The sequence below is a fragment of the Pundamilia nyererei genome, unplaced genomic scaffold, assembly GCF_000239375.1.
Source record: "Pundamilia nyererei isolate P.nyererei 1_Seehausen unplaced genomic scaffold, PunNye1.0 scaffold00136, whole genome shotgun sequence".
NCBI lineage: Eukaryota > Metazoa > Chordata > Actinopteri > Cichliformes > Cichlidae > Pundamilia > Pundamilia nyererei.
In genome coordinates this window covers 477,646-501,552 of record NW_005187537.1, presented here as the reverse complement: position 1 = coordinate 501,552, position 23,907 = coordinate 477,646, and the positions used below count along the sequence as shown (strand labels likewise).

The window sequence follows — 23,907 nt, the reverse complement described above, 5'->3', positions numbered from 1 at the left end:
TATGCCTTATAATGAAATGATGGGGATTAAAAAGTGAGTGTGAGCAAAGACGCCTTACTTTGTAAAGGGGGGTCATGGAAACAGAGCATCGATATTACAGTGACTGGAATGACAGGGAATCTGGGTGCTCTCTCGGGTTATGCTCGTGTAATATGACATGCGTGTGGGTGCGAAGACCTACTCACTCGACCAGTGCTCCCACTCACTCACTCTACAAATCGAGCGTTCCGTGTATCACTCACACGCTGCGTGAGCCGAGAGCGCTTTCTGTCTCTCATTCATCCCAGTGAAGGCTGCTCACACTTTTTTCTTCTTCTCTGTCCCCCTCTCGCTTACTTCAAGCTGGGATAGCTCGCTTTGTGTGTGTGTGTGTGTTTTCTCTCCCTCTATGTGTTTCCTCTCCGCGGTGCCTTTCGCGCGGAGTAGTGGTGGATGATATCAACAGAGCTTCGTTCCTTCTTACCTCCGCGATACCGAGGATTGGAGAGGAGTCGCTAGGGGACAAGCGCATCACGACAGACGGCGGCGCGAGGGAGTTTTTCTTGGAGGGGGACATCGCAGCTTAAGACGAGGAACAAATCAAACAGCTACACTGGGAGGACTGGCGCTAAGTTTTGACGGATTTCGCGGTGCAGGTGCGCAGGTGCATCGGGTTCGCGGAGAGGAGTCAGTGCCTCTGCGGAAGGTGAGCGATGGACTCTAAACTCCACCGTCGCTATGTCCCCCCCATCAGTTTGTTCATCGGATGACTTGTTGTATTGATTGGCCTTGTTTGATTTTTTGTTGTAGAATACCTAAGTTCTTACACCACTCAGAGCATCACGTGGAATTGCTGGGATACTCATCGTCGGTTTGGGGAAAACCTTTGCAAACTTTGTTTTTGTTCTCTAACTGTAGGCAAACCAGAAACGTGGTATCAGTGTATGTTGACGTACAGCCATGCTGCTGCATGGTGTCACAGGTTTTCATCTAATGCTCATAACATCTTTCTTAGCTGCTTTATTATTTAAAAAAGCAGCACTTTGAGTTATTTATTATTCATTCATCCACTGGGGCCATCTCTGAGTGTGTTGAACATGATAAGTTAAACTGATGTGGAGAAATCTGATTTGGGTCTGCAGCTAAAAATTGTTTTCATTGCCGGTTAATCTAGGTTGTTAATTTATTTGTCTGATCTACAAAATATCAGAAAAGCCGTCAATCACAGCATGCCAGAGTCTAAACATTTGCAATCTAAAGAGTGGAGTGACACAAAGAGAGCATGCAACACTAGAAAACATGAAACCAGAGAACAGATGGACTGCTGGTTAAATGACTTTAATGAACAGTGCATTGCTGAAATAGTATTAGATTAATTTTCTTATTGGAATGATTTAAACATCCCTGGTCGAGTTCACTTTTCAGTAAAGTTACAGAAAGTTGAGCTTGAGTTTAAATTGTGTGCAGGAAATTTTCTCATTCTGAAACTGTTCAAAGCATCTGGTCCACATTCAATGACTTCCTGTGAAACATGAAAATGAGACGCGTCGGATGTAATATGGATTAGTTTTGATGCTGCTTCACTGCTCCATATCCATTCTCATTTAGAGCACTCTTGTTGCTAGCATCTGTCACTTTGGGAGGAATGTCCAGTCAGCTTGATACCGGGTGTCTGTAGCAGAGTGATAAGAGCTTATGGTCTTTTCAGGCATTCACCTACCCATCAACAGGACAGACACACACATACAGACACACATAAACAGCACAGGCTTTCCTTAAAAATCCCTCACTTAAGCACGATGTGATGAAATATGAATTTGGACAATTACACTTACTAATATCACATGCGGCCATCATCTCAGTGTCCTTTTCAGTCTTTTGTTTTGTCCCTAAAATGAGCATATATGACTTCCACTGAGTGGCACTGGTTCAGTTTTTCCCACATTTGCCTCAACTGTCCGAACAGCACTGAACCTTCATGCTCTGTTTACATAGAGTTACACTATCGATCACAAGTCATCGCAAGTGATCTTCAGTCCTACACTGTGATCGATTCAGCCAGCACTGACTTTTACTGTACTTTAGGTCAGTGCAGCAGGAAGGCAGGCAGGTGGGCTGGGTCTCTGAGCACTGGAACGGAAAAGAAAAACACCCTCTGAAGGCAACAACTAACTAATCATTCATATCACTGTGAAATTTGTTAAATAATTACAGTAAAAGGTTCCCAGTTCAAAAATATGAGAGCTAAAGCAAATGAATTATTGCAAAGTGCCAGTTTATGGACATAGATTTTTAAAAAAAAAAGTGTCTGAGAGGATTTAAAGTACATAGAGTGCTAAATCATCTACCACTGCTTTACAACATATTCATTTATTTACAATGGTAAATATGTTTTATGCTTTACATTCTATTGTATTCTTCTCTTTCGGGTTCATGAAGAGTATAATGGCTCATTTAACGTATTGTTATTGACGTGAATAGAATTGTTCCAGCTATTTGTGCCAGTTCCCTCTATGATGAACAACAGAGTTCATAGTCTAATTAAAGTTTTTAAATCACCCTTCAAAAAATAAAGCAAATTAACAGGCATGCTCATTATGCCACACATTATGCCGTGCCGTTGTTCTTCCCAATTCTGAGGCGTCTAGAAGTATGGTTGCCTATTTCATTCTCCCCCTCGCTGTGCCTCTGTCTGAGCCTCTCTGGTGAAGAATCTGATTAACCAACTGGCATAATTCACCCTGTCCTAAAGGAACAAATGGAAGAGCAATGTTGTTCTTGAAGAATGGCCCCTTTTTCCTTTCTAAATATAAATAAAACATATGAAGGAAAAGACACAAACGCTGACACACACACACACACACACAGAGTCCGAGGGCAATAACTGAAGCTGTGATGCTCTTGAAAGACGCTGCAGCTTCATTACTTTCTGTAATAGGACAATGATTGATTGAGCGTGTGCGTATATACATGCATGTATATGTGTGTTTATCTTCCCGGGTGTGCGATTGGTCCATTTTCTTTAGGATTGATAGAGCATCATGTGTAGGTGTGCGTCTTTGTGTGTATGTTTTCCTCTCAGAGTGCTCCATAGCAACAGGCAGCATATCTTCTTCAAATATCTTTTTCTCAGTCACTGTGAGCCCTGACCTTACTGCTCACTGTGTGCTGTCTTTGCACGGGTGCATCTGCTTCTGTGTTAATAAGTGTACGTGCAAGAGAGACCATGTACAGTACATCAGTGTGTGGGCCATTTGGCCTCTCATTAATAGCAGCATAGTAAGTAATATGGACCCGCTCGCTCTGACTGTCTACACAATCAAGATACTGAGTCCGTCTCATAGCAGCATCAATGCATTGCCAACTAGAGCTTTTTGTTCTCCTTTTTCTCTCAAACAAAGTAGATATCATCAAAACTATGCAATACTGACATTGATTTGTAATGCTTTGAACAAGTGGCAGTTTATCATTTTTAGCCTTTTTTATGTATCTCTCAAAGGAAACAAGAGCGACATCTCAAATATACATCTTGACACGGTTGTCGTGTTGTGTTAATATCGGGGTTAGACTAATAACTGGTTACGTATTTCATATCCGGGCATAGCAGCTCTTTAGAAATCAATTTTCTTTTGCTCCATCAACGTGTTAGGAAACTGGCCTGCTGCCAGATAGGGAGGGAACATGGGGAGGAGTGGGGAATATTGTGGGTGCATTAGTGAATGAGCAAAGAAAAAAAAATGCTTATCAGATGTAGAATTCATGCTTTTGCTTTTTATTTCTTTTTCAGACTCAGTTCTCAAAAACACACTCACACCAAAAGGAACAGATGCAAGTCGAAGAAGCAAAGACACTTTATACAGGCTATTTATATAGGCTAGGTGCTGCAAGGTCATACCCTATTTACTTCATGCCAGTGTGTGTCTCTGTGTGTATACATCTGTTTGTGTGATGCACAGCATGTTTTTTACATTCAGTCATATCAGTATCACGTTGCTTTGTGAGGACGTGTGTGTGGCCATCCATGCACACACAGCGTGAACACAGTGCTGCGAGTGTGCTAACTTTGTCGATAGCAGTACAATGTTCATGTGGAGGCTGTACAAACTCATATACCTATAACCTTGCTGCTCTATAAAAGAATCGGTGCTGTACTGTATTGAAAATATTTCTCAAACGCGAAATAAAAACCAGCTTTTCATTTTTAATTGGATTCCCAAACTCACACGAGGTGCAACTGCAAAGTTCCATAACTCTGCTTGATTTAAAGTTATGACCATTCAAGGTCATCTCTTATTGCAGGGCTGCACCGCTCCCAGCTGTTATTCTTTGATCACTGCCTGCAGCCCTGTTCTGATCTGATCACATCTATAAATTTACCATCAAAGTGACACAGAGAGAAAACGACTTCTCTGGTCAAACTTACCTAGCTTTTATATGAAGGATCACCACTGATGTTTAAGCTAGGTCTCTGGCTTTGACCCAAAACCAAAACACTCACTCCAAAAATGCCATGGAAGTGAGTGTTTATTAACGTTTAATGCTCTGCCTGTGGAGTTTGACTTGGAAAAAAACCAGGAAACAATTCTATTGCTCATATATCCACATCTTTATTGGCACATACTGAAGTGTCAAAACGTGGATATCTAGATTGAATGAATACCTGCCATAGGGGGAGAGGCGGGTTACACTCTGGGCAGGTTGCAACTCTGTTGCAGGGCTAACACAGAGATATACATATGGGCAATTTAGAATCACCAACTCAGCCTAACCTAACCCCACTAACTGCATGCAAGCCAGAATACCTAGATAAAACACATGCAGACACAGGGAGAACAGAAAGCAAGAAAGACCTTGTGAGGCAACAGTCCTAACCACTGTGTCATCATGCAGACTTGTGGAGGAAAGCATTATTTTAAAAGTTACAGAATGTTTAAGTTTTAGCTCAACTTAAAATGGCTTAAAGTTTTAGTTGCTTTCTTGTCTGGTTAATTTCAACATGGAGTTTATTCCCTTTGTTTCAGGAGTTGAGCTAGTTGCAGTAATCAATCTCATTAATTGCTTCCCTGGTCTTGGAGCCGCAGCTGATGGAAGTACAATTCTCAAACAAACACCCAAGGGCCGAGCAAGCTCTAAAAGTCAAGCCTCTATTTGTACTGAAATTTTAAAAAAAATTTTTTTAAAAAGCACACTGAAAAAAAATCTCTACAGTGCAAAATGTATACAAAATTAATTGTCAAATTTGAAGTTGCAGGCAGCATCCTTTATCACAACTGCAGTTACCAGGCTTGGCTCTGTGCAGCTGAACAGCTCTCTGCGCATACATCAGCAATTAGTGGTGTACAGTATTTGTACGCTTTAATGTTGCATCAGATAATATTGCCTGCTGACATGCAAGAGTAAAATTGTCACGCAAAAGTAACATCAATGGGTTTGTCACTTCAGCTTGCATTCACACACTTTACACAGGCACACATTACACACATATGTAAAACAGAAGCCCTGTGACTGACAGATGATCGTACCATGATGTCTTTGTAACGTCCTCTGAGGATGTAAATAGAAAATCAACTCTCAGCTGTATTGTACTGTATCTACTCACACACCTGCTTCATAGTCAGACATGCGATAAGAAGACATGCAGTTATTTAACTGAATGATGCTGTGGGATAATCTGTATGTATTGATGCTTCTGTGAATTTTGAAGCTAAACAAGCTTGTTTTGGTAATTAGGAAGAGCGATTGGCAATTAGCTTTATGAAATCATGTCAGAGTTATGTGGCTTGTGTCGTTTTAGTTGTTCCACTAAATTTTATGCCCGATTAATTTTTTACTTCTGTGTCTTTCCAGTATGTTCTCGTATTGTGTGCATCTCCCTCCTGCTTGGTCTCAAATGTATATCTTTAGCATTGAGGTGCTCTTGGGAAATCTGTCTGCTTGCTCACTTCTGCTCTAATCTGCTTGTATAATATGGTTTCTATGTGGAAAAAAAGGAACAATATTATTCCTGTATGACTTTTTGTTTGGACTTGGGAAAATATATTCATGAAAATACTGACTTATCTTTAGTGCCTTGATCCCACTTCCATTCACTGCCTGTCAGAACGGGTCTCTGTGTGTATAGCTGCTGCCATAATGTACACTGAGACAACCATTAAAAGCCAAAATCCTTGCAGCATGTTCTTTTGTACAAAGTTCCTCTCCACTTTTGTGCTTATATTGGATCTTCAGACTGTTCTTTGATGTCACATAGTTTTTTGGGGGGGGTGCCATCCAAATACCAAGTCTGCATTTTGTCAAAAGTTGTTTTACCTTTTTCAAATAGAGATTTTAAAATGAAAACATGTCCAGAAAGTCCCATAACATAGAAAAAGAACATCTGGCCAAAAGGGGGCAAACTATATAAGCATATAAAAGGAAAATCCAATCAGTTGCTAATGAAACTGATAAACCCCAACAGTTTTGTTGCTTTCTAACATGGCATTTCCCATATGTTAAAGTAACTTAACAGCCCCCATTCAAATTTCAGGCTGCCTTCGGTCTCCCACCATTAACTCAGTTTGCCTAGAAGTCTGTTACTGAATACACACACACAGGCAGAGAGACACTACGCGGAAATGTGAGCTGTTAAACTGCAAACCTAACTTTGCCCAGGATAATGGTCTTCTTTCTCCCTCTAATGAGCCCATATTATGGCCTAAAGGGTTAGATCTGTTATTAATACCATTAACAACTAATGGTCCACTGAGAGAGATTTTCAGAGATAAAACTAACAGAGTACCCTCATGAATACAAGGGTCTCATCAAGCCAGAGAGGTTATAAAATATAAATGCATTGATAAATAGAGATGACTAATAGACACTTTCACTTATGGAAAATCAGACACACACAAAACACAAAAGCACCACTGAAGCATTTGATCTATTCAATCCACACCAGTACCGATCTGCCTTCAGTATCACTGCCTTCAGAACCAGTCTGTCTCTCAGAAGTACAGAGGAGCTGAAAGGAGAGCGTTCAGATAAACTGTCTTCACCAAGCTGACTGACAGCATAAATATTCTTAATGGAAACACTAAAATGAAGCAATAAACAGTGTTGATAGATTTAGTCGTTTCATTGATCGCTTTGCATTGACAGCAAAGCCAGAAAACAGGTGCATAATCAGAGTCTAAACTCTAGTAGTCTGTGTGGATTGGTGCATTTAACAGAAGTAAATATCTATGTACCAGTGTACCTTAAAAAACTGAATATCGTCAGATGCATCTTACCTGTGCTAACTGTGCTTTCGTCTGAAAATGCCTCTTTTCAGATTTAAAAGAATTTTGTATTTCATTTGGAAATCGGGGTCCCAGAAACTGGAGGAAGGATTGAGAGGCACAGAATCCAAAGTGTTTGATGTCCAATGTGAAGTTTCCACAGTCTATGATGATTTGGGCTGCCATGGCATCTGCTGGTGTTGGTGGTGGTTGGCTCACTGTGTTTTTGTCATAGACAGCAGCCCATATTGTGTATTCTGCTAAAAAGACATAACACCAAAACCATAAACATTGTTAAAAGGCTCAGTGATTCTAATGAGCTCAAATCAGCTACAGCTACCTGAGCTGCCAGCCATCTGTCAAAGCTGCCAAACCCCTAATAAGTTACACTGAAAAATTCTTGTGCGTTGCACAATAGACATAATTGAGTCTGTATGCTAAAGGATGACTAATCAGGAAAATGTGTTTTTACAATTTTGTTTTGTTTCTGTTAAGCTTATTTTGTTAAGTCACTATTACTGTTATTATTACTATTATAATGATCATCTCCTTGGCTGGGATAAGTTCAGAATTCACATATACATCCATCTCAAATATTACATAAAATACCAGTATATACCTCTTGGACGAATGTGAGTCTCCAACTTTAAGTTTCACTAAAATTCATTCCAGTAGTAAGGTGCATAATACTGCAGCTTATCTCCTCTTCTCTCCCAAGAGTGGATAAGTCGAGCCTACACCATCTTTCATGAATAATCCCTGCCCTAAAGGGCATATTTCCACCACTGGGAGAGAAAAGAGGCAAATGAGATGAAGATAAGAGACAGTGAGATAAAAAGCATACTGTGACTGTCTTTAACTATCAGAATTAGGGATGAGATTGGTTGTACCATGTGAGTGATTACACACTCGTTGTTTTCCAAAATAAGTGGCCAAAAATGGTGCTGCGATCCGTATTTATGTCATTTAAACTTTTTTAAACAGTTGATGTTATGAAATTTCTTACTTTAACATTGCAGTGGCAGTTGTCAAGCAGTCACGATTGTTGTGCGTTTATATTGTGTGCTCTTTGGTCATGGCTGACAGAGAAGATTGTTTTAAAAGTCTGGTATTTTCTTTAATTAATGAACAAACAATTTAAATGAATTAAAAAAAGGAAAGAAAAAAATTCAAAGATTATGTGCATGCAAACAGTGTAATACCTACAGGGTCAACATTCAATTCAATTCAAATCAATTTATATATTGCTCATTTACAACAACAGTTGCCTCAGGTAAGATAAAGATAAAGACTTTATATAACACAGAGAAAAACACTTTACGAGCAAGCGAAAACTCCCTTTTATCAGGAAGAAACCTCCAGCAGAACCAGGCTCAGAGGAAGCAGCCGTCTGCCATGACTGGCTGGGGTTGAGGGTAGGAGGACAGGACCTGGAAGACAGCCAGAGATTAATAATAAGTAATGATTAAAATCCTGACATTTTATAAATCTAGAGCAGTCCAGCTTTTTTGACTTATACAGAAAACTGGCTGAAGTACTGACCTCGGTTCAAGGTAACATTCACTCCTCAGTCATTATAGAAGGAAACTTGGACAAGAAGTATAGCATCTCAGAGCTGTCACCAAGGTTATTGCGAGAAGATTTCAGGAGTTGACGGTGCAATTGTCACTCAGATTCGCAACGCAAATTGATGTGTGAGAACTGTAAAATGTATTAAAAAGCACAAATGCACAGAAAAAATGCAGACATAAATTTAGAAGATCACACAGCCAATTTTGGAATAAAGCATTGTTGATTTTCTTTCTGCATCGCAATCACACACTTTCTTCTTTTACTTCTTGATTGAACTTGTTGAATTTAACTCTGGGGGAACAGACGGGACCTCTGTTTCCATATCTTAAGCTTTTGGCTTTATTTTTTTTTTATTTGACAGCAAATCCATTTGCTTGTACCCACGCTGTATTTGAGGTTGTGTACGTATGCAGTTTGCAGTATTTAACAAGAATAGTACAAAGTAAGCTCCTGCAGTGCAAACAGAATGAATGTGTATTTGGATTCAGACTCTGGCTTCAGCTCCTTTGAAGACTTTGTTCCCTCAGTCTATTACCTTTGATTGCTACTGTACAAAGGGGAGGGTTATGAATCTTGGAGCGTGTGTGCATGTGTTTGTGTGTGTTTGTGTGTGTGTGTAGGGGTTTGACAAAGGGGAGACAGTGTTGGGAAAGATTACATTGCCAGGCGTGAAACAAGAAAAAAAACTGTAATGTGGAACATCAAAGTGACGCCACAGCGCCTTTGCGATATAGGGTTCCATATTATTAACCTCCAACCCTTGCTCTTGTCATTGCGGCTTGTGACTCATTCGACAGGCCATTGGCTCACAGGCTGATGTCAATATTTCAACGTCCGTATGCATAATTTGACAGTTAAATGAGGGGAGCACTTTATTTTGAATGAGATAGAAGCTGTATGAAAATGTGAGCATAGAAAATGGAAGAGGAGGAGAGACAGTCCAGCTCACAGCAGCTACCCCCTGATGGAGCATAAATGAATAAACTGAGAAATGGGGGAAGGGAAGATAGGATCTTGTAAAAAATGTCTCAGTTTTTTTCTTTTTCACCCTCTAAGTTCATCTTAAGGACACATTTTATGTATCTGTGATAGGAGTAGTGTCTCTAAAGTTCCCCACTGGGCAAATACTTGATGCTATACGTTTGTCTACAGTAGGGTAGGGCTTTATTACACTATCTAGTTGCAAGTACTATTACAACCTAATTAATATTCTAAGCTTATGTGACAAAAACAGCCCCACTAGCTGCATTTATTAGAAAGAACAAAAAGTTCCTTCTATTCCAAGGCCAGCTATTTAATGAAGAGTGGGCCAGAGGCTGAGATTCTAAGGAAGTTTCAAAGTTCACATCGATGTTAAATACTTGATGTGGTCTTAAAAGAGCGTTCTCTTTTGTCTTTATATTCCTTCCAATGAAGACAGAAGGTTTGTGCATGTGCCGGCTAAGACTCATTTACTTTTTATAGTTCTGTCCAATGGAGTTTGGAGGTTTTTTCATTTTTAATTGGAGATGCTGTTTTTGTTTTCTGTCTTCACTTTAACTCTTAAAGACTTTTAACTTTCTTTCACATTTTAATTCTAAGCCTTGTTTTTGCTTTCATACACTATATTGCCAAAAGTATTGCCTAGTCTGCCTTCACACACATATGAACTTGAGTGACATCCAATTCTCAACCTATAGTGTTTAATGTGACGGCAGACCATGCTTTGCGCTATAACAGCTTCAACTCTTCCAAGAAGGCTTTCCACAAGGTTTAGGAGTGTGTTTATGGGATATTTTCTTTACCATTCTTAAGAAGCTTATTATTGGGGTCAGGCAATGATGTTGGATGAAAAGGCCTGGCTCACAGTCTCCACTCTAATTCTTCTCAAGGGTGTTCTATATGGTTGAGGTCAGGACCCTGTGCAGGCCAGTCAAGTTCTTCCACTCCCAACTTGCTCATCCATGTCTTTATGGACCTTGCAACAACCCCACACCATAATCCCTATTCACCAAACTTTACACTTGGCACAATGCAGTCAGACAAATACTGTTCTGGCAACCGTCAAACCCAGACTCGTCGATCTGAAGGCCACACTAAGTCTGGAGGTTTGTACTGATTGTTTATATGAGATGTTCATAGAAGCAGTCTACCTAGGTGCTTGATTTTATACATCTGTGGCCATGGAAGTGATTATAACACCTGAATTCAATGATTTGGATGGAGGAGTGAATACTTTTGGCAATATAGTGTACTTTTCTCAAACCTTGTGTGCTACCCTATCAGGTTCCAAGCTCTTCATATCTATTGCTCTACCAGACCCTTCAAACCCCTGTCCACATCTGCATGGGTATTCTGAAACACATCTTTTCTATGTATTTTGGCCTTTGGTCCACACATTCATTGCATTTTAGGTGACTAAAAGCATCCCGTCTGTGCAGATGCTGTGTCAATCAGCAATATTCTTCACTCTCATTGGTAGTTGATACAGTGGCTCGCTTGTTGAGAATGTCACAGAATGTCATTCCCTTTCATGGTTACAGCAAATCACTTCCAGTGTGTATCCAGCTTCATTAGATCATCTGACAACTTCACATCAGAACCTTTTCTCTAGAATGTCACAATGAGATTTCCATTGTGTAGGAGGGCCAGGCCTCAAGGGCTGGTGTCCTGCAGTATTTAGATGTGTCCTTGATCCAACAGCTGATTTAAATGGCTAAATCGCCTCCTCAACATGTCTTGACGTTTTCCAGACTGGTAATGAACTAATCATTTGATTCAGGTGTGTTGACCCCGGGTGATATCTAAAACCTGCAGGACACCGGCCCTTGAGGCCTGGAGTTCCCCACCCCTGTCCTACACCAAAGCAATAAAAGAGAAATAATACATTTCAAATACATTTCCTGTGTAGTAGCATGACTTTATACTTGGAGGACAGAACAGGTAGATTGTGAATAGGTAGACTTCTAAAAGGACAGTTATTGGTGTTATCAAATCTACAGCCTTTTGTTGCTCCCATCCCATTTTTTTTAAATGTGTTGCAACCATTGAATTAAAATTACTTTATCTTTTTCTTATTTCTATATTTTTCAGGGTTCTATTGTAAATACAAACTAGAGTAACCATTGTCATTCTGAAATCATTTTATTTTGTTTTTATTTATATTTTGCAGTCTCCAAACTTTTTTGGAATTAGGGTTATATATTGAATTTTGGTTTAATAAGTAAAATGACTGTGAAACAGTACTGTTGCAGAATTTTCAACACTTTATTTATTTATTTATTGGATAAAGTCACTGCAAGTCTACGAAAAGCCACTAAATGAGTTAAGTTTGCAACAATGAGGTGAACTGAAGCATAATGATTAGTACAATGAGTCCTTTATGAGCCCTAATATACCCTTTTTGCTGATATGGTGGCATTTAGCTGATGAGATTCTGTCACTAATAACACTTTTTCAGGATCAAGTCTAAAAAATGACGTTTCATTTAAGTTATCACTGAAACTGTATGCACTATCAACGACCTTTTGGTGCAAGTGTAAGCCAAATAATTACTTTCTAAATTGCATTTCTGTCTGTTCATGTCAATTCAGGGAGCGAAAACTCTAAAATGCAAGCTCTATATGGAAAGTTTTGGCAGTACAACAGTTGCTGTCCTTCAGCTACAGCATGCTGGGAATTGTGAGCTGGGCAGACTGTGTGTGCCATTTTTATTAAACATGCACAATTTGTTAACTCTCACCAGAAGTTAAGTCTAGTTCTTAATCAGTCTTCCTATATCAACAGAACACATTAGCTCTCTGCTGACTCTGTACAGTGCAGTGCGTCAGCCACTTCTCTTTTTACAAATTCTGTCAGAAGAAAATCACAGTGGATGAAATCTTTGAGCTGCCTCTTCTAATCCTTGTCCAGTTTCTTGTGGTAGCCCTTCTGATAGCTACCGATCAGTAGTTCAAGCTTTGGCCCAGGAATTTTGTTTTGCTGTGCTGGTGCTGCCAGAAATTACCACCGCACTTTCCCCTTTTCCTGCTGATGCAGAGTTAGTGGCCAATGTAGAATCATCTCCACCCATTCTAGATTGGGCACCAGCACCGTATTAGTGTTTGATGGAGCTCTTTTAAACAATATTGATTAAAAATGACAAAATTATAATGTTACTGTGCATTTTTAAGTCAAAATTGAAATAGTTAAAAGTGAATTACGAATTATATTGCAATTGTTATTGCTTTTGTAAGTGTTATTGGCTCATGCACATACAAGTTGAGAACAGTTAAGTCCTTAATGACTGTATGAATTAATTGGGTTGCAGCAATAATTCATACCATTCGTCACACACCAAACTATATGTCATGGATCAGTTCTTTGACGTAAGAGTCTATTAATGAACTTCCCCAAGTTTGCAAGTTTGGCAGGAAATCCATGTGTTCACACTATTTTAGTTACCAAACGGTTTTATTACTAAGAAGTAGCTCATTAAGAAAATAGCTTTTCTGGGCTTGACTATACAACAGCTTCACTCCCACTCCCCTTCTATTTAAAAACTCTCTTTATTTTGTCACAAGTGATCACGTCGTCTGCAATGACTTCTGCATGCATCCAAGTGAAAAAAAAGGTTCTAAATTAAACTAACAAGACAAAATCAAAAGATGAGCTGAAGGTAAACTTTCCACTGATACTAAATATAACACATATATAATACATGCCCTGTGGTTCAAATTGATACTAAAGCAGGAAGAGCGCATCTATTTAACCCTCCTGCTGCCTCCCCAACCTTTTTTTCCCTCTTTCGTTCCATCTTCAATTAGGTATCCCACTATCTGTCTCTCCATCTTTTCGCTTCATTGGGTCTGCCATTCTATTAATCTTGCTAACAGATTGCCTCTATTAATTAGTCTACATCCCCCATCTTGCATGTAATATTCAGAGGTAATTGAGATATTAGGAAGATAAGGATATTTCTGCAGTCACAATCATTTTTAATTAGCCTAAAGATTAAAAGATAGACTCGTTTCCGCCTGGCTGACGTCCAGGCTGGCGGTGCAAGGTCTTTTCCTGTAAATTCTGCTGCAAATTTAATGTGTCAGTTTCCAAGATATATCTGTTCCATCATGCCTCATACTTCACGTTGTGGAGGTAATAATGCATCTAGGCCTCCAGACAAAACAAGTTTACAGCTTGTCATCTGTGGCATATGAGATTGAATATTGTGCCTCTCAAGCATGTATAACTTACTGAACACAAGTAAAGACGATAGTAAATTCTGTTACTGTAAATCAAATGCAGTGCCTTTTCATTTTAATGTGCATTATGTGGGTCTCACTGCAGCTTCAATTAGATAATGAAAGAAATGTCCATACATCTGCGGTTAATTGGAAGGTCCAGGGTGCACTAAACAGACAAGATTAACAGACAGGAGTAATTACCACTAACTCTGTGTGTGTGTGTGTGTGTGTGTGTGTGTGTGTGTGTGTGTGTGTGTGTGTGTGTGTGGAGTGTTGTGCAAACATATTGGCTAAATGGAATTAAACACTAGGTGTGAAACAAAGAAAATTCATTTTCCCTGCTGACACGTGGAGTACATTTTGTCTGATCTCATCACAAATGTTGTAATTCTCAAGATACACAAAAGGCCCTATTCTTTCAAAATTACCAGAGCTGACCTCGACAGGATCCTTGTACTTCGTAGCTGTGAATAACTTTGCCTCTACAAGCCCTCCGACCTGCCACTTCCTTTGCGAAAAGACCTCAGACGGTTTTAATGGCTTTGGTTTGTTCACTATTCCCTACAGACCAGTTACTCACTCTTAACATGTCAGAGCAGTGCCTATAGGGCGCACATAATGAAGAGAATAGAAAATTGAACATAAGACCCCAGAGCAGATCATTAAGCTGTTTCTATTATTGTACTCTGTATATAAGCAAAGCACTGTACTAGGCTTCGAGCCATCACTCCCAGTAGGATGCTCATGTTTCTATGGTTTAAGTGGTTCCCAGCGCTCACCAGGTATAAACACACCTTTTCTCACAGGGAAATGTTACTGGAAACAGGTTCACAGAGATGTTAAACCCTCTCTCTGCCTTACAACATTATTACTTTCCTTCCAATGTTCAAAACTTCCTGGGAGTTTCAGTTGCTTACAGCATTTCCATTACATACACTACTGCTTATTATGGTTGGCACAGCTGAAATTTTTTACCTGGTTCATTTTTACAAGAACACCTCCACAAGTTGCACTTTCTAAATGGCACAAAGCAGACTAAGATGAATATAGTAAAATCTAAGTTTAGCAGTCTAAGATAGCGCGTTAATTTAGCTCATGTCTGTGGCAAAGGCAGTAAAAACACAAGCACGAGAATAAAAAGAAAGCATGGTTCCAAATATCTATTGTAAACCAGTCATTAGAAGCCAAGCTTAATGATTATTACCCTATTATTAAAAAAACTGTGTACTGTAAGGAATTTTACTGAACCATGCAAACTCTCATTGAGGTTGGTTCACAATATGATCGGGATATTAATAAATAAAAAAAACTTCACCCAGAGTAAAAATTCTGCCCAAATGATTTGGGGTAAATTAATGTGCACATTTTAAGAATACATCTATGATGTCACAAGCTCATTAATGTCTAAAATAAAGTCGTGACTCATTTGTACTTTCCCTGTTCACATTTGTGCAAAGAAGCAGACATTTGTGCTTCATTATTTCTGAAGTCATCACATTCTCATTTGTCTGGCCTGTAATGCTAATAAAAATAAAAGCAGATGGTAGTCAAAAAGGTTTTTTCTTGTTTCTTTTGGTGGGTTTTTTTTTTTTTTTTTGCATAAATGTCCACTAACTATATGCAAACAAATCCATACTATGGTGTTTAATTTCTAAAGAAAACAGTGCAGAGTTATAGTTATTGTAATAAAACTAATAACAGTAAACACATATGATATCAGAAAATGAACAACAACACTGTATTTTTATGGTCTGTTATATATGGTTATATTTTGTCTCTAAAATACTGTAAGTAATTTTAAGAGTCCTTTAAAATGCTCACAGTAAATTCTGACATTACATGGAAAACATGTATGAGATTATCGACCTTAAACACTGAGATAACTGTGATAGCTGAGCCAGCATGGTGAGGCTTGGATTTAAAAATTTAAATCTTCTGATCCAGATTTGAAAGAAAAACTTACATTACTGGTTTTATTACCAGGTTTGATTTAGTCAATTAAAATAAAAATATACCTCAAATTAGGAATTTGTTAAGATTAGGGCGAAAATAAATCACTTTAGTAAATCAGATTCTTGTTTTTGAGTATTTGCACTTTTGATATTTAAAAAAGTCAGGAACCAATTCTGTTTTTTCTGCTGTGTCTGTCATCAATAAAACCATATCTAAGTAAGCTTTCGCTCTCAACATCATGTTAGAGCTTACTGAATATTTTTTAAAAAGTTTATTACTAAGTAAAATGCAGAAAACTCGCGCAAGAGCCTCAGGCCATTGTTTCCAAGTCTAGAGCCAAAATCCATGAGAAGATGTTCTGACAGAGAGGATCAACATATTTTAGGCTGCACTGTCATAATGAATCTGTCATTCTGAAGGAAAAACGATTTCTAAATTGAGATATTTGCATGCTCATGCATCTCAAACACACACAGTAAGGTTCACTGACATTTTATTCCGTCCTGCATTTTAATCATATTCATATTTGCATATGTTTGGGTGTGTATGTGTGTGTGTGTTTTTGTAGTCTCAGATGAAGATGAAGTCTGCGGGCGTTGTGGATGGAGGCTTGTTCACAGAGAGCTATTGTAACATCTGCAATGCCCAGCTCATCTCCGAGTCCCAGCGCACCGCTCACTATGAGGTGAGTCCATCTCCTCTGCTCAGTTTCTGAGGTATTTTCTCATATTATTCCAGAATAAACATGTGTTCAACAACTGAAGAAGACACAAAGGTTCTTATGCATAAAGCAAGCCAAAATGTTGCAACGTTTACTGCATTTTCAGGCAGATTCCTGCGTGGTACATTTTGCAAATGCCTTATTTGTACCAATTTCTGCTTGTGGCGTTCAAAATAGTGCTCATCCATTAAACATAGTATTAATGCAGCACTGTAATGCTAGTTACTTGCACAACAACAAATGTGCACACACTGTTTTTATTTTAATGTAGTATAGCTTTCAGCAGACTCTCTCAGAGTAATTTATTGGATGGCCATTCAGCCCTTGCATTATTTAACTAGAATCTAAATGTGTGTGTTTGTGCATGTGAATGTGTGCTTGCGTGAGTGTACTGCATTAAAGTCGTACTTAATTACAAGATACAATTGGGATTAACAAGCAGACTAATGAGGGTGAGGCCCTTATCTAGGCAGACTAAAGCAAGGGCGACGATGGTGTGTACGGTAGGTTTCTGCATAGATGTGCACCTACAGTACGTCATTCACTTGTCAGTAATCTATTTCTGTCCCTCCCGAGCCTGACAAAAACACACAGCCTTGAGTAGAGCAGATGAATAGGCAAGCTGAGTCATTGCATTTCATCAGTTCCTAAAGGTCTCTGTAGAGGTTAGCAGATCAAGGAGACAAGGAAACAAATCATTTGCAAGCAGGAATATTTTGAATGTTATATTCTAATCAGATTGAGGGCAAAGATGGGCAAATTTACTAGGAGCACATTTCAAAAACAAAAATAATTTCTCATTTCCGACTAAAGGAAAAAAATGTCAGAAGTCCCACAGTTGTTCTTCAAACATCCCTAAATGTCTCACTTAAATAATTCATGCATCCTCTTTTGAGTTGAGATAATTTATATGTATTAAATTGTTGAACTTCAGGTAGTTGCTTCAGCTTTGACTAATGAAAATGGACTTAACTAATAAACAAAATCCAGGTCAATATCAGGCTGTCTTTAGCCAATTAGGGGTGTTGCTGTTGGTCAATAGGACCATCAAATGCATTATGTTCCAGCGCTTTATCGAAGGTTAAAACCAAAGGCTGAACAAACCCAGGTGTGTGACCTGTCTGTCAACTATAAGCCCAGCATGTGCCCCTTTGTTTCAGTCACAGTCAGTGGTTCTGTCTGCTGCATCAATAAGTGAATTCCTCACCTCCTTGAGCGTCTATCCTGAGATGCTCATTTCCTTCAGCCCTTCCTTTAATTTATAGCAACTCTATCTTGACACACGTAACACGTCTGTTCTCAGTCTTCACCCTCTGCTGCAATGCCAAAATATCAAAGTGCCCTCCACTCTTGTACAGGTACTTCTACTTTATCTTCCCAGGGCCTGTCAGTTCAACAACATAAACATAGCGATTAACACATGACCAGATGACCAGGTCTGGTCTCAGACTAGTAATGTCAGTTTCACTTGGTAAGAATCTGGCACATCAATCAGTATTGACCTGCCTTTACTTAAGTTGCCAGTGTTTGAGTGCTTTAGGTTTTAGCACCTTATATGAAAGGTTTTAACTTTGCTTTGTGTGTTAGGGCATTGAGGGCCATTGCACTAGCTCTTCTTTTATCTTCAGTTTCATTTGTCACACACTTAAGCATTTGATTGTAAAAGTTATAACAAAGATATATTTAAGCACTTCATTAAGTCCCTTTAAGTAAGCCTCCTTTTCTCAGTTCCCCTTCCACTTTTTTTCACATTGCAGTGTCTTTTGCATGTCTGCCTACTTTTTTTTGACCACATGCTCCTCCATCACCAGCACCAGCCATCATGGTCTTTTTCTTGGTTTCATTCTTTTTCATAGCCTTTTCCCCTCCGCTTTGTGTGTGGCAGAGGGGAAATTTCCATCAGCTGCCACTGACACTGACAAGTATGTCCTTTTTATTGGATTTGAATAGAGACAACTCTAGCATTATCTTGGCACATTTTTATTCTTCCGTAGCATAAGACAGTGTATGTGTGATGGCTTTATTCACTGTTTGATGAGAAACTTCTCTAATTGTGAGCCAATCAATACTGCTTTCCATTTTGAGATGTCCTACATGTGATTCAAAACACTTTTCAAAGATTCACAGATTCAAGATTCTTTTGCTTACACATATACAGTGTTGGGCAATTTACTTTGAAAAAGTAATTAATTATAGTTACTAGTTACTTCTTCAAAAAAGTAACTGAGTTAGTAACTGAGTTACAAGCTTCTAAAAGTAATTAATTACTTGAAAAGTAACTATTACTTTACTTTAAAAAAAAATGTTTAACCCTCCTGGCTCCAGGGTATAATTGGCCATTTTTAACCATTTTTGATTTTCCCTCCACATTTTCCCTCTAAAAACGATTTACTTTGCCTTGTTTGGTATCATTCTTTTCAGCACAACCTCACGTTTCTGAATTTACAGTTATGTTTTCATTTTGACATACTGCCTTAACACAATTGATCTGAAATCAGACAAAAAACATAAAATCCGAGTAGTAAAAGTTATATTTTTTAACAATCACAAACATGTTTATTGAATCATAACTTTAAATGCAAATATAAATTTTACAATTTTAAAATCATATGCACAAGTTTTGCAGACAACAAAGTTATTTGCAGCTATTTACCTTTTACCCTCTTTTTTTATAACCATTTCAAACTATTTATTTAACAATCAGGTATTCTGCATTCAATGTGTATGTACTCACTCTCTCTCTTTTTCTGCTGTTGTTCTCTTTCTCTCTCTCTTTCTCTCTCCCTCTCTCTCGCCATCACTCATAAAACTTCCCCCTCTTCCTAAACAACCAAATGTCATGTTGCCATATCATTTTTTGATTGGTCGACATGGTGCATTTTTCCACCAACATGAGAAACTAAGTTTTTTTGTTTTGTTTTTTTATTTTTTGCTCATAAGCAGAGAGCGCTTGCTAGCGCTGTCCTTAGATGTTAGACGAGACGAAACTGTTGAGGAAAAAACGCCGCATTTATAATGTTTATCATCTACACCATGGTTTTACGTGGCCTATCAACACAATTTAAAAAACTGGTATATATCACCTTGTTGCCTTGTCATCTTGAAGTGGTCATGTGATTGGCTTACCGCGACTACTTTAATCTTCCTCAGTCAAACAGCAGCACTCATGTGATTGTTTTGCTCCAGGTGTTGTGCCAAAAAGTGATCGTGATTATCGACCGCGGGAGCACGCGCAGCTGCTTATAGCTGTAGCGCCCAGATTACTTACGTAGACAGCTACTTCCGTGCAACTGATATAAGATGCGGTAAGCTGAAGACAGCTTCAACCTTCTGTTTGTTGAAAAAAAGTAACGCGACAGCATTTTCTTGTTAGTAACGGTAACGGCGTTGTAACGCTAGGAATCGTAATTAGTTAGATTACTCGTTACTTAATTCGTTAATTCCCATCACTACACATATATAACTGTGCCATGCCTAACATTGCAAGTTCAACCATGGAATGGCCAAAGCATCTCTGACATATCAGGACATGAATATAAGACCTGGGAATGTCCTTTGCTGTCTGGCACTGGCACAGTTAGTTGCAGAATGGGCCTCCATCGATTAGGCTTGTTCAGGCACATCACAAGTGTTCTCAGCCCAGATTAGGATCTGTGGAGTTTGGAAGCTGGATCAACATCTGGGGCTTATCATCTTCCATAAACCATTCCAATTAGTTTTTCCAGAGTGGTAGGAAGGTTTTTAAGTGTTCTGGTGGCACAGTGCTTCTCTGCAACTATGTTTACTTTAGTGGTTTCAATCTTGGGGCTGATTTCTGCCCATGTCACTCCTGGCCATAACACAGCTCTAAATGCCTTTGTGGGAGACATTTTTATGTAGCTGTCTCCAGCCCTGTCCATCTCCTCCAACTTGATTTTACACTCAGAGAAACAGGGGAAGACAACACAGAGAGACATGGATAGTCCATTAGAGAAGGGCGAGCACGGAGGGTCAGTGCAGGGTAACCATGGTGACATGAGGTCCTGCTTTTAGCCCATATCCCAAAGCCATCAACTACATGACCATTTATACACCTATGAACACAAGACACACACACAGGCACTGACAAAATGCATCAACAGTAGTCTGACAAGTGAGGAGACGTGAGTTCGTGGTCGGGTTCTTCTCCTTAGGGCCAAGAATCCAATCAAAGCACTGGAGCATCAACTACAATGCCTTGTCATTTACTTTCATATCATATGGATATGATGTCATATAGAAAGGTTTGGCAGATAAAAGCATTTGACAAATATTTTTTGCTTTGATCTAATCACATTAATCTCTCATTAATCCAAAAATTCCCCATTTTTTGTTCTTGACGCACTTCATTATCACCGTCTTTACTTGTGTGCCTGCACTTGGTTGAACAATCTGTGTTTGCTGCATATGTAGTAGTAAAGGTGTAATCTTTCTGATCGTGTCAACACTGAAAAAATAATGGCAGCCCTAGAATTTATAGATAATGATATACGTTATATAGTAGGAAGGAATGAAAGCCAGAGTATGGCAGTAAAATTATGTGTATGGAGGAAGATAGCAGTGTCAACCAAGATAGCATTGTCAAAACACATACACACTCTGTAATCTTTACCCTGCAGTGTTTCGGGGGATTTTCATTGTCCCGCATTAAAGTGACAGTTAGCAGCTTCAAGGACGGCTCGCTGTCCTTTCATGTAAACACCACTCTGGCTTATTATAGCTTATATTGGTTATACCCTTAAGTACAGTAATAAATGCAGACAAAGAAACACAAGCTTAGGTGCAGCGAGAATAACATATTAGTAACCAGAACAAAATAGTCAAGCGCAGCAGTAAAATCTACAGTCAATTAAGAGGTGAGTCTCAGATAATGATGGGGAGCGTGTGTGCTGCATATTCCTGCAAATTTCCACAGCAAAAGCCTTGAAATGAAAGGTTTCTTTCAACTGAAATGGCTTTTACTGTCATTTGAAATGGTTACATGACAAGCATATTTTGAATTATAACCTCCTCGTGGCCGAACATTGGCTAAAATGTCGTACGTATCATGTAATAAATTGTTTTTCTAGGGTTGTTAAATACCTGTTTACAGTTTCTTTGCTCTTGTTGTGTTTATTCGTGTTTATGCTAGTGACGCTTTGACAGCAGGAGTGCAGTACGTAGCTTGATTGATTACTGTCCTTGTGTTAGCACAGTTGGATTTGTGTAAACTAATTCACTGCTTATTGAAAAAAATACAAGTAAATGAAATAAAAAAGTAAAAGAACCTTCGATGAATAGTGTTTTAGGAGAGAATGATTGCCTCCTACAGTATTTTATATTCAGGTTAACACAATAAAGTAAGAAGAGCAAATTGAATTGTTTTGGAGTGCGCCTTGTTTAGAGCAGAACAGAAGGAAATACAAGAAAAATGAACGCTGCAAGCAGCAGTGATCATGTCCTTGCACCATGGTGCATGTTGGGGTTATAGACAATACAGATGGGCATAGGCATTTCAAGATGGTATGTTTGAAGCAGGGATTTCGGAGTGCCCCTTGTGTAGCGCTGGAACCCAGTCACGATGTGTTTCATCCATTTCATAGGCTGGTTTGCCTGCAATAATGCCAAATAATTAGCAACTCTATAAATGAACGTAGTTCTGCAAAATCACTCATTAGGATGCTTGTTCTAATTTGCTATGACCTCAGAGTGCATCAAAAATAAAACTAATAGGCTATATCCCCAGGTGGGGAAAGAATGAAAAGATAAAGCATTTTCAAGCTTATTCCCTTACCAGTCGTGCGATCTAACATTGCAACCGACCGCACAGCAAGTGCGAACACGGGATGCCAAAAAACGTCTAGAAACTAACTCCTCACAGCGCTTCGTTACTACGTTATTACCCTGACACTGCTCGCTGCACTACATAGATAAATGGAAAATGTTTTGCCCATTTTGTGGCGTTAGCTTCAGCCTCTTCACTCCTTTTTGTGCATCCCGCGCTTAACTGCTGCTTCTTCAACAAATTTTGGGGGGTGGCCAGTACCCACCACCCACTTAGTAATGCCCCTGGTTGGTCTGTTGGTCAACATGGCCACAACCCTAACTCCATAGGTCAGGTGGATGACATATAAATAAAATTTGCACCACTTAGAGTTTTTAGGATGTTGAATCATGTAGGATCATGTTGCTGTATATCATGTGTTGAATAAACAATGCAAATCTTTACTACATGGTGTCTGTTGCACAAGATTGATTTACCTTTGCCCTGAGAGACTATGACAGTGACTCAGTATCAACATTTAGATATCTCCAGACCAGGTCTCTAGACACGGTTAATTTCCTTGTGCTTATGCTTGACATTAACCATGTCCACAAAACAGAAAAGCTTAGTATCGCCAAGAAGTTTTTAATTACATCTGAGGTTACCGGGTTTCATGAATTTTCCCACCCACTGTGACCCACTTTTCTTTTCTTTTTTATATCCATCATTAGGGTCTGAAAGTTCTTCTGAACACATTTGTCGTGCAAATCGTGTAATGGACATGTCGGCCTACAGTGGCCATTTCATGCTTTGCCTCTCCAAAACATGAAATGTACACACATGCAGAAGTTGCAGTAAGATGTGGTAACAGCAGAGAGAGAGATTTTATTTCAAGCCAAGATGAAAATAATCACGGAAAAGCATTTAAGCAGACATTATTAACACATTTACATGTAAATATATATTAGCTGTCTAGCTTAACCGTGTCTGGTGATTAAGGACCCTGGAATGTACTTCATACGTATTTTCCCTCACTATCGCCCTCTGCTGGTCATGCAACTTCTGCATGTGTCAATTTTATGTTTTCAAGAGGCAAAGCATGAAATGGCCACAGTGGACTGGCTTGTCTAGTACACACGATACTGGGTTGCAATTGAGGTGGATATGGATAGCCTGTCAAAAGGAGTATATCAAAGTATAAAGCTTGTCATTTCATGTTGCCACACAGTGGAGTTGTACCTATCGCTAAATATTAGCATGTGATTTCTCCTCTCCGATATAAAAGTCTTTCCTCACTTCCAACATTTAGCACTTTACAGCGTTCAATGTGTGCAGATCAAGCAAAGAGTCTTCAGTCCTCTACCACTAACACACTTCTCCACATCTTAGTCAGGGATCCACAAAGCTAAGGCAGGCCCAGTCCATTAGTCACCTGGCCAGGAGCAAAATGTTTACTAGCATCAT

At 39.0% G+C, this 23,907-nt stretch overlaps 1 protein-coding gene across 1 annotated transcript in view; it reads left to right on the top strand.

The window, feature by feature from the left end:
- The first annotated feature begins 445 nt into the window (after positions 1-445).
- Positions 446-23,907, top strand: part of LOC102212940 (zinc finger matrin-type protein 4) — a 58,135-nt gene continuing 34,673 nt past the window's right edge. The window contains exons 1-2 of the mRNA XM_005743826.2: positions 446-685; positions 16,530-16,646. Of these exons, the coding sequence (XP_005743883.1) occupies positions 16,536-16,646 (111 nt within the window). The 5' untranslated portion in view covers positions 446-685; positions 16,530-16,535. The remainder of the gene's footprint in view (positions 686-16,529; positions 16,647-23,907) is intronic.